The 11,685-nt window shown below is 41.5% G+C and overlaps 1 protein-coding gene across 3 annotated transcripts in view; it reads right to left on the bottom strand.

Annotated features, from left to right (window-relative positions):
- Window positions 1-2,948: 2,948 nt before the first annotated feature.
- LOC139276923 (monocarboxylate transporter 5-like) overlaps window positions 2,949-11,685 on the bottom strand; it is an 82,297-nt gene continuing 73,560 nt past the window's right edge. For all 3 annotated transcript variants that reach the window (XM_070894917.1, XM_070894919.1, XM_070894920.1), the window contains 3 exons: window positions 9,252-9,463; window positions 7,290-7,383; window positions 2,949-5,977 (listed from right to left, as the gene is read on the bottom strand). In XM_070894917.1, coding sequence (XP_070751018.1) covers window positions 5,739-5,977; window positions 7,290-7,383; window positions 9,252-9,463 — 545 coding nt within the window. In that variant the 3' untranslated portion in view covers window positions 2,949-5,738. The remainder of the gene's footprint in view (window positions 5,978-7,289; window positions 7,384-9,251; window positions 9,464-11,685) is intronic.

Below are 11,685 nucleotides of genomic sequence, written 5' to 3'. Positions count from 1 at the left end.
AGGGTACTGGGGGGATGAGTCATGTGAGCCAAGTGCCCTTTCCTTGTCCCTAACAGTTCTTGTATTCTGTGAGGAGTTCGATATTTTAATAATCACTTTTAGTAACCACTAAGATAGCAGAACTATGGGCCCAACTTCTTTAAGTAAAACTTAAATAGCACAATTAAGAGAGACATTTCCTAAATATTTAATTGAAAATTCAGCATTTCTTTTCAATAAATACATGTTTTAATATATAACTCAAAAGTGACTGTAAAACATAATCCACAAATGGAACAGATTTAAAATATTTTTTTAAAAAAAGCAATATATGCAAAAATATTGCAATATTTGAAATACCTTACACATAATTTCTTCAGTGCATTTTGAAGACAAAAAGTTTCAAAGCCTCGGTGTGATATTCCTTCAATCAGCCTTTGAACTTCATGCAATACCACTCTGAAAATCCTGCCTGTGCAACAATGGGAGTGAGGGGTTTTCCGTCATACCGTTGCTAGACCTTACAGGTTGGTGTCGGCTTGAACCCCACCCCCTCATCCCTCCTACACCTGAGAGGAGAGTTCTCTTCTCTTATTCAGGCTGCTGGGTCAAGCACATCACAGTATGACGGGTTGGTGAGGCAGCAGGGAGAAAAGTGGCAGCAAAACTGCCATTCCTCACAACAGCACTTTGAACACAGGAATGAGGAGACAACAATGGCTTTGTTGTGAGTTCCTGAAGGTTGTGGGTTCAAGCCTCCCTCCAGAGACTTGAGCACAGAAACCTAGGCTGACACTCCAGCGCAGTGCTGAGGGAGTGCTGCACTGTCCAAGTGTCGTCTTTCGGATGAGTCGTTAAACCAAGGCCCCATGTGCTCTCTCGGATGGACATAAAAGATCCTATTTTCGAAGAAGAGCAGGGCGTTATCCTCAGTGTCTTGGATCAATATTTATCCCTCAATCAATATCACTAAAACAGATTATCTGGTCATTATCACATTGCTTGCTATGCGCAATCTGGCTGCTGTGTTACCTACATTACAACAGCAACCACACTTCAAAAAATACTTCATTGGCTGTGAAGCACTTTGAGACACCCGGTGGTCGTGAAAGGTGCTTTTCAAATGCAAGTCTTTCTTTCTTTGCAGATTGATTGACTCCGCCAATCTTATCCTAGTACAAATATGCTTGTCCATTGCTAATCGCAGAGTTTCAGCACTGGCCATATAGAATTGACTGCAGCTTTAATATCCCCAAGATCAGATTTAAAGAACATCGTGAGGCCTTTTGAGAGGGGGGAAAAAAACTGGAATTAATAGGATGTGTGTGAAGGTGCAGAGATCTTGTGCCTTGAGGATTACTGCCAATTTAATGAGGAAGTTGCTGTTAAATTTCGCAGTGCAGGAGACCACAGAATAAGACGATGATAAGATCCTAGATATTAAAACTGTTTGAAGTGCATCCAAAGCTTTTAATTCCAATTCCTTTCATTCTTAATTAGATTTCAACCCTGCAGGTGAGAAACACTGTTCTTGGTCTAAATAATCTCTAAGACACACAGCAAGACACAGCCAGTGACAGTCAGATTGACAGTCCAAGTAAGTGAGGTGTTCGGCCTGATATTAACCTCAGTAACAAACACATAACCTAACAGATACGCAAAGGCCCCAGTGATAATGATACAGCTCTTTCATTCTAAGTGTCAATCTATTCCCAGCACCTTTGAATAGAAATAAAAAAAGAAATCACAATCTCTTCGCAGGATTTTTAGCTGAAGGAATTTTATTATAAATATGTAATGTTCTCTTTCAACTAATGAAAGTTATTTTATGAATAAGTTTCCACCAAAAATAAGTACGATGGTAAAACTTTCACAATCATTACTGACAAACATATGCCTATTGCCTTGAGAGCTCAGCACTGAGAGAGAATGGTTCCAGTGTACTGACATTGCTTGGCACAAATTAAGCAATAATCTGATCTTTTCATCCATTATGCACTTAGATTACTTTACAACAATGGAGCATTACTGAATGGAAACCAGAATAACCAAGATGAGCATGTATTGTTTATTTAGATCAGTGGTTGTTAGTCATTTTCTCCCATCCTTCTTCCAACATCCATTTAGTGTCAGCCATGGCTCAATGGGTAGCAGAAGGTTGTAGGTTAAGTCCCAATCCAGAGACTTGAGCATAAAAATCTAGGTAGACACTCCAGTGAAGTACTGAGGGAGTGCTGCACTGTCAGAGGTGCGTTCTTTCGGATGAGACGTTAAACAGTCTGCCCTCTCAGGTGGACGTTAAAGATCCTATGGCACCATTTCGAAAAAGAGCAGGGGAGTTCTCCCCAATGGCCTGGTCAATATTTATCCCTCAACTAACATCACTAAAACAGATTATCTGGTCTTTATCACATTGCTGTTTGTGGGAGCTTGCTGTGCGCAAATTGGCTGCTGCGTTTCCTACATTACAACAGTGACTACACGTCAAAAGTACTTCATTGGCTGTAAGGCACTTTGGGTCGTCCTGAGGTCATGAAAGGCACTATATAAATGCTAATGGTCCAACCAAGATTAGGAGCTCACTGTGCAGGAAGCCATGCATATCAAAGGAGGAGGGGACTAATGGACCATCTAGCAGCATGCCTCCCTGACATGAATGTTAATGCATGTTTCACTACCAGGCTACTCTACTGATCAGGCACTTTAATTAACCTCAATAGGAAATATTAAGGACAAATGGAATGTCTCAGAGCTATGCATTAAGGGCTATAAACTTGTTTCATTACTAGTATTTAATATATGTTGGTGACAAGTTGTTCATTTTAAGTCAATGCTGAAAAAATACTTTTACCAGCCTGGCTCGGAGGAGAGATGTGCCTGAGAGCAGGTCACCTCCCCCCACCTTCCCCCCTCCCCCACCTCCCCCCTCCCCCCTACTTTCTGCCACAGCTGCCTTGTGACCAGGGAAGCTGGTGAGGAATTGGAAGGATTTCCCTCTTCAGAAACTTTTATTAGCCCCACCAATGGCAAAGGGAGAGCTGGAAAGCTACCATACTGATGGCAGGAGTCTACCACATTGCTGCTGGAAGTCTGCCATGTTGATGTCAAGAGTCCATGACATCTGACAGCAGATGAGCACCACGCCAGACTAGAGTCTGCAGTGACAGAGTTTTAACCAACAACAGCAGCCTGTCCACCATTGGAGGACAGTTACCTATAAACACTAATCCTGGGCTACATTCAACTCATTGCACCACCCAACTCAGTAATTCTGTTGAAGTACTAATGCTGAGGGTTTGCTGGAGAAAATGTGAACATATCAAAAAATAAAATCCTGATGTACCATTCTCATCGACTGCCTGTCATTTATTATCTAATAATGATTTGAGCCTGATATTTGTCTGTGAGTTTGCTGAAAATGTACCAGGGTACAAGTAATTAAGCAAACTGTTCACGACAAATACAACATCCAGAAAAATGGTTACCTCTATATTTCAATCAACTAGACTATGCAAGTTACAATTAGTGACAGCACAATTGATATTTTATAACATCTTCATGATAAAATTCCTCAACTGTTTACATCATAAGTAGAAATCTCTGTCAATGTATTAAGTACCTGTGTGTATTATCCTTTCTAATTGGATATTTTCTATTTGTTATTTAATCCATATATCACACATAACCTTTTTAATTTTCTCTTCAATCATGTTTTGGCCATTTACATTTCAGCAACGAAGTACTTTTTCCCTCGATACGGACACCTTAACAGTTCCCCATATACTTTACCACATATCCCCACAACTAAAATTTATAACATAATAAATACATTTAAAAGTCTACAATTCCAACAAAAAAAATCACAGATGTACCAAGACAAGCTCAAATCACTCCACCAACATTCCCCCACGTAGCTCGTACACCCCGCTGGGTCTTATGAACATCTCTGACCTCGGAGAAACTCTCCCTCAACACTTCATGACCTCACTTGTCCCGCCTGTCTGACCTGAACAACAGTTACCAGAAATACACCTTCTTCTCCCCAACTATGTAAAACAACATGGGAGGTCATTGAGGACAAATAATTAAACAAATGAGACAATTTGCTGCAGAAAATGAGTAAGGAATTTGCTGAAGAAATATAATTAAATAATGTCCAGAGTATGTGCCGCTTCAGCTAAATTCCAAACCTTATTTTTTGAACCATTTATGAGGGAGAGAAAATGGAAAGCAGAGCAGTATAGCAACAAGGCCAGGACAGGTACAAGTGTACGGCAAATCAAGTGTGCACCATCTATAAGATGCACTGCAGCAACTCGCCAAGGCTTCTTCAGCAGCACCTCCTAAACCCGCGACCTCTACCATCTAGAAGGACAAGGGCAGCAGGCGCATGGGAACTCCATCACCTCCAAGTTCCTCTCCAAATTACGCACCATCCTGACTTGGAAATATATCGTCGTTCCTTCATCGTCGCTGGGTCAAAATCCTGGAACTCCCTCCCTAACAGCACTGTGGGAGAACATTCACCACACGCACTGCAGCGGTTCAAGAAGGAGGCGCACCACCACCTTCTCAAGGGCAATTAAGGATGAGCAATAAATGCTGGCCTTGCCAGTGATGCCCACATCCCAGAACGAATAAAAAAAATACAACGCTGGAGAGGAGAGGTAGGAATTATGAAGTAAAATAATATCGATCTGAGAGAGAGAGCGAGAGAGAGAGAGATGGGGGCAGTGAATGAGCTTGTATAGAGAGAAGAAAGGTATTAAATCAGTTGAGTAAACTGGGAGAGAACAAGGACTCTACCAGTCACAAAGCACTGAGGCAGGAAAGGGCAAAAGCAAGAGGCCAATCAATAACAACTTGCCTTTATCTAGCAACTTTAATACAGAAAAAATGTCCCAAGGCACTATAAAGATAGGGGGGAACAAATGCCATATTAATTAGTGAGCAATCCTGTAGTGCATCATGCAATCGATAATCAATGTTTCGTCCCTCACAGAACTAGATTTGGGCTCTGAATCAATGCCCACCCATTCCATGACATTGATACACTAACCCTCTGTTCCACATAGATCTTCAGCTATTTGATATTTGTTCTTTACTTAATATGCATTTGCCCCCAATTTCTTTCAGGTAATTTTTGCTACTTCATGTGTTATACATAGTTAGGATTTCAGGTGATATGTTCTCAGGATTCTCCCAGTGTTGAGAATACACTAATCCCAGAATGGGGCTAATAGCAACATGGGAATTCATTTTGAACTCCACAAGATTTCTTTATTGAAAATATTCTAGTCACCGTCAATCCAGTAAAACTTACTTTTCAGCTCTCCGACAATACTGATGGTCTCATTTGTACCAGTCCCTGGGTTATGTGTTATAAAATACATTCAAAAAGATAAAATACGAAAATATCAGAAATATTGCTCTGTTGAAATTATTATACTTTTCAGTATTCAATATGAATTTTCAATTAAAGTGCTGCTTTCCTTCTTTCCAACTTTGATTGGTCTGAAATTGGTATTTAAAAAGTTCAGCCCAAAAGAGCCATCAAACTTCCAGTTTCTCCTCAACGTGATAGATGGAAATGTGTGACCACCATCCACCAATTGCTTTCTGTTGGACAAGAGTGCTTTCATTCATTTATTATTCTGTTACCATCTAAAGGTCTGTATAACTGAAGACACCAGGAGTAGCAGTATCAAAGGCTTGGTACTCCCAGTCTAGCTAAAGCACCGGTGGGTCTGAGCCTTTCCTCAGACCATGCTTTCCAGCTCGAGGCACTCCTTCTTCATGGATGAGCACTCAGGAGATGGAGGGAGAACATTCCCCTGAGCCAAGTTGTTGGAATCTTCCATTACACTTTTCTCAGCCCCTTGCGACAGTTTTCTCTCAGCCAGTGGTACCAAAAATAAAACGAGGCATGACAAGAGGTAACAAGCGCCAGCCAACTGAAATGAAGCGTCGTAGTTCTTGGTGAAGTCATAAAGAATCCCTAAGAACAAGAGAAGTGGACTTTAGCCGACTAACAGGAATTTTTAAAACTTTGACACAATCAAAACCTGTTTGGAGTGTAATTTTGCAGCTTTCAATATATGATTTCTAAAGATTATAAACAGAGGATAGTTACTTTGGATAGGAACATGTGAACAGGAGGAGGTCATTCAGCCCCTCGAGCCTGCTCCGCCATTCAATTAGATAGGGGTACGTTGGCATAGTGGTTATTGTTACTGGGCGAGTAATCCAGAAGGCCTGGACTAATGATCCAGAGGTGTGAGTTCAAATCCCAGCACGGCAGCTGGGGAATTTAAATTCAGTTAAATAAATTCGGAATTAAAAAGCTTGCGTCAATAATGGTGGCCATGAAACTATTGGATTGTTGTAAAAACCCAACTGGTTCACTAATGTTGTTTAGTGAAGGAAATCTGCCGTCCTTACCTGGTCTGGCCTATATGTGACTCCAGACCCACAATATGGTTGACTCTCAATTGCCCTCTGAAATGACCTAGCAAGCCATTAAGTTGTATTCAAGAAGGCAGCTTACCACCACCTTCTTGAGGGCAATTAGGGATAGGTAATAAATGCTAGCCTTGGCAGTGACGCCCACATCCTGTGAATTAATTTTTTTTAAATCATGACTGATTCTGTACCTCAACTCCATTTACCCACCTTAGCTCCGTACCCCTTGATACACTTACCAAACAAAAATCTATCTATCTCAGTCTTGAAAGCTCCAATTGTCCCAGCATCCACAGCCTATTGGGGGAGAAAATTTTAAATTTCTACCTTCCTTTGTGCTTCTAGATTTTGCTGCTGAATAGCCTAGCTCTAATTCTAAGATTATGTCCCCTCATTCTTAATTCTCCCATCAGAGGAAATAGTTTCTCAATATCTACCCTATCAAATGTTTTTAACATTTTAAACATCTCGATCCGATCACCCCTCAATCTTCCATACTCAAGGGAATACAAATCTGGGACCTACCAGACCTCTGTGCATCAGCTATACTTACTGCCTTAACCAGCTGAGCTATGGATAGAACTAACCTATATTCTTTCAAGCAATTGCTTTCAAAATCCATTAACATCTTTCAGCACTTTCACAGTAAGGAAAGGACATTCACTTGGGACAGGTGAGATATCTGTGCCCAACCGGTGAGTTGAAAGTATCATGTTTGAATTGTATCCACAATCACTGAAACGCCATGTCTCAACCTTTTCTACACTCCCAAACTACAGCTTTTGAGTCTAACTTCATCTGATGATATTTTAGGTGAGGGTAGGAGCACACCACGAGGTTCTGCTTACCTGCAGCTGGCGGTCCTATCAAACAGCCAATCCCCACAAAGAACTGGAAGAGGCCTATTCCTTTCTGTATTCTATCGATTCCAATAAAGTCAACCTAAAAAGAAAATTCCAATCAAAGCAGAATTCAGACATAAAATGCATTGAGAATTTTCATAATTCTGAAGCCAGGATAATGAATACACTTTAAGAATGTTTATTAATAAAGGGGGAGGCTAGCTCCAGCTCCAGTACTGCAACATTCTATTATATTCAAAAAGGATTTAGATGTAGTCCTTACTACTAGGGGGATCAAGGGGTATGGCGAGAAAGCAGGAATGGGGTACTGAAGTTGCATGTTCAGCCATGAACTCATTGAATGGCGGTGCAGGCTAGAAGGGCCGAATGGCCTATTTTCTATGTTTCTATGTTTCTATTCGCACAACCAAGGACCTCACTGTAAAGTTCAAAGCTGATATTTAAACTTGCCGGACGTCACTGATTTTATTCTGCTGGATTTTAGCTAAGATGCTTTCTGACTGAAATTATGCACCTACCATGTTGTAATTTAAATAGATTTACAATGCGGCCTATTGTAAAAGACCCTTAATTTAAGTTTGCTGCAAGTTATTGTGGCACTGAATACTAAGATCTGAATTTCGAGCCATAAATACTCACCTAACAGTTTACTGACAAGTTTCTTTACATGAAATAGAATTATATAGAATGACATAGAATCTGCAGCACAGGGACAGGTCATTCAGCTTAACTGGTCTATCCCGGTGTATATACTCCACATGAACCTACTCCCACTCTAATGACCTCTTTCCACCATGCTTGTCGCCCACTCCCACCCAAATATCCCTTAATCCTTTCTCCCTCATGTTTGCATCAAGCCTCCCTTTCAATACTTCAATAATATCCACATTACAACAGTGACGACACGCCAAAAGTACTTCATTGGCTATAAAGCACTTTGAGATGAATTGTAGTCATGAAAGGCGCTATATAAATGCAAGTCTTTCCTTCTTTCCTTTCAACCACTCCATGTGGCAGCGAGTTCCAAATTCTCACCACTCTCTGTGTAAAGAAAATCCTCCTACAATTTGAACGGTTAGTGATTTGTGCCCCGCCCACAAGTGGAAACACTTGCTCCACATACACCCTATCAAAATCCCTTCATAATTTTTAAGACCTCTATCAAGACTCCTCTTAACTTTCTCTTTTCCAGTGCAAAGAACCCCAGTCTGCCCAATCTTTCCTGACTGTAGCATCCCGACAATTCTGGTAACATCCTTGTAAATTTTTTCTGCATTTTTTCCAATGCTTCAATATCCTTTCTGTAGTATGGAGACCAGAACTGTACATAGTACACAAGACACCATCACCTCCAAGTTCCCCTCCAATTCACACACCATCCTGACTTGGATATATATCGTCGTTCCTTCATCGTCGCTGGGTCAAAATCCTGGAATTCCCTCCCTAACAGCACTGTGGGAGTACCTGCACCACACGGGTCTGCAGCGGTTCAAGAAGGCAGCTCACCACCACCACCTTGAGGGCAATTAGGGATGGGCAATAAATGCTGACCTTACCAGTGACGCCCACATCCCGTGAACGAATAAAAGAAAACTCCAAGGTGTGGTCTAACCAAGGTTCCCTATAAATTTAACATTACCTCCCTGCTTTTGTTTTCTAATCCACTAGAAATGAACCCGAGTACTTTTTCTGCACTCTTTATGGCCACATCCACTTGTGTTGCTACATTTAGTGATAAGGTGGCTGGTTGGAGGCTAGAAAGCTTACTGGCATAAAGGGAGGTGGAATCACCCTCGGTGATTCAGACATACCTCCCAGTGGCTTCTTACTGAGCAGCTTAGATTGAGGGCTGGAAGGAGGCAGGTGAACTGTTTGCAGTGAGTGGTGGGAAGGACCTAAATGGGGTAGGAATAAAAGAAGTAAAATGATGAATAAATTCCCTCTCACCAAGACTGGAAGCAACAAGGTCAGATAACCCCCACAGAAGATGGCAAAGAACACTATGTACACCATCAGTGTTGAGAATGTTTGTGCTGGGGGTGACAGAAGATTGACAGCTCCACAAAACAGAAGGTAGACTTTATGGTATTGATACTTCTTCGTCCAGTTACGGTCAGCGACATAGCCAGAGATGAGCTGAGCCACAATCTCAACGATTCCTGGGGGGAAAAGTTGTATGTTAGGAGAGTACTCTGTGACTGTACGTCAGCAGTTAAAATACACAAGTTAGAAACATACTGTATGTGGCAAGAAGGTTACTCTTTTTTGTAAAATCATACAGCACAGAAGGAGGCCATTTGGCTCATCATGTCCATGCCAGCCCTTTGAACGAGCTGTCCAATCAGTCCCTGCTCTCTCCCCATAGGCCTGCAATTTTGACCCCTTCAAGGATATATGTATATTAAATCTGAGCACATAATCTAGGCTGACACTTCCGTGCACTCCTGAGGGACTGCTGTATTATTATTGGACATCTCCTTCTCTTTCTCCTTGGAGCAGAGAAGGCTAAGAGGAGATTTGATAGAAGTAGCTCAGTGGGTAGCACACTTGCCTCTCAGTTAAAAGGTTGTAGGTTCAAGTCCCACTCCAGGGAATTGAGCACAAAAATCTAAGCTCACACTCCAAGTGCAGTGCTGAGAGAATGCTGCATTTTCGGAGGAGCCGTCTTTCGGATGAGACGTTAAACCAAGGTCCTGTCTGCTCTCTCAAGTGGACGTAAAAGATCCCATGGCATTATTTCGAAGAAGAGCAGGGGAGTTATCCCTGGTGTCCTGGCCAATATTTATCTCTCAACATAACAAAAACAGATTATATGGTCATCGTCACATTGCTGTTTGTGGGAGCATGTTGTGCGGAAATTGGCAGCCGCATTTCCCACATTACAACAGTGACTACACGCCAAAAGTACTTAATTGGCTGTAAAGCGCTTTGAGACATGCAGTGGTCATGAAAGGTGCTATATAAATGCAAGTCTATCTTTCTTTCTTTAAAATCATGAAGGATATAAACAGAGTAAACAAAGAGAAATTGTTTTCAATGGTTGAAGGGTCAATAACGAGAGGGCACCGATATAAGGTGATTGGCAAAAGAACCAGAGGCGATATGAAGAAAAATTTCTTTACACAACAAGTGGTTAGGATTTGGAATGCACTGCCTGATAGGGTGGTGGATACGGATTCAATAGGGAATTGGAAAAATACTTGAAGGAGAAAAAATTGTAGGGATATGGGGAAAGAGCGGGGGGTGTGGGACTAACTGGATTGTTCTTCGAAAGAGCCGGCGCAGACTCGATGGGCCGAATGGCCGCCTTCCGTGTTGTACTGTTCTATGATTCTATGATCCCAGATGAGATATTCAACTGATGTCTGATCTGCCTTCTTAGGTGGATGTAAACAATGTCATTGCACTATTCGTAGTGGAGTTTTCCTGGTCAACATTTATCCTTCATCACTAAAACATTATCTGGTCATTTATTGCACTGCTGTTTGTGGGATCTTGCTGTGCACTGTGTTTCCCTATATTACAACAGTGACTACACTTCAAAGGTATTTCAGAAACTGCGATGTGATTTCCAATATCCTGAGGTCATGAAAGTGCGAGATATCTCTGTTTTCTTTACTGATTTAAATCTATTTCCCACCACTGCATGGCACCATGTGCATATTGTTTGAAGATCCCCGAATGGCCAATTATAGAATGACATTGGAAGTTGCCTCAGTAGCAGCTATGTCATGCACCCTCCAGGATAGGACGGGGTGACCCCAAAAATCGGAAGAAAACCCGAAAAATGGGCGAGAACAACAACAAAACTGAATAATGATTTCTGCAGTGTAATCTAGATTCGTTGCCAAAAGTAATGATTGCGATCAAAATAGTTACCGCGACCACAGCTAACTAACTAACTAACAGAAAACAGAGAGTCGGGATAAATGGTTCATTCTTGGGTTGGCAATCAGTAACTAGTGGGGTGCCGCAGGGATCAGTGCTGGGATCCCAACTATTTACAATCTTTATTAATGACTTGGAAGAAGGGCGGCGTGTAACGTAGCCAAGTTTGCTGATGATACAAAGATGGGAGGAAAAGCAATGTGTGAGGAAGACACAAAAAATATGCAAAAGGTCATAGATAGGCTAAGTGAGTGGGCAAAAATTTGGCAGATGGAGTATAATGTTGGAAAGTTTGGCAGAAAAAAGCAAAGATCAAGTTATTATTTAAATGGAGGAAAATTGCAAAGTGCTGCAGTACAGAGAGACCTGGGAATACTTGTGCATGAAACACAAAAGGTTAGTATGCAGGTACAGCATGTGATCAGGAAGGCCAATGGAATCTTGGCCTTTACTGCAAAGAGGATGGAGTATAAAAGCAGGGAAGTCTTGCTAC

This window comes from Pristiophorus japonicus, chromosome 12 (genome assembly GCF_044704955.1).
Source record: "Pristiophorus japonicus isolate sPriJap1 chromosome 12, sPriJap1.hap1, whole genome shotgun sequence".
NCBI classification, from domain to species: domain Eukaryota; kingdom Metazoa; phylum Chordata; class Chondrichthyes; family Pristiophoridae; genus Pristiophorus; species Pristiophorus japonicus.
This window is presented reverse-complemented; position numbering and strand designations above follow the sequence as displayed.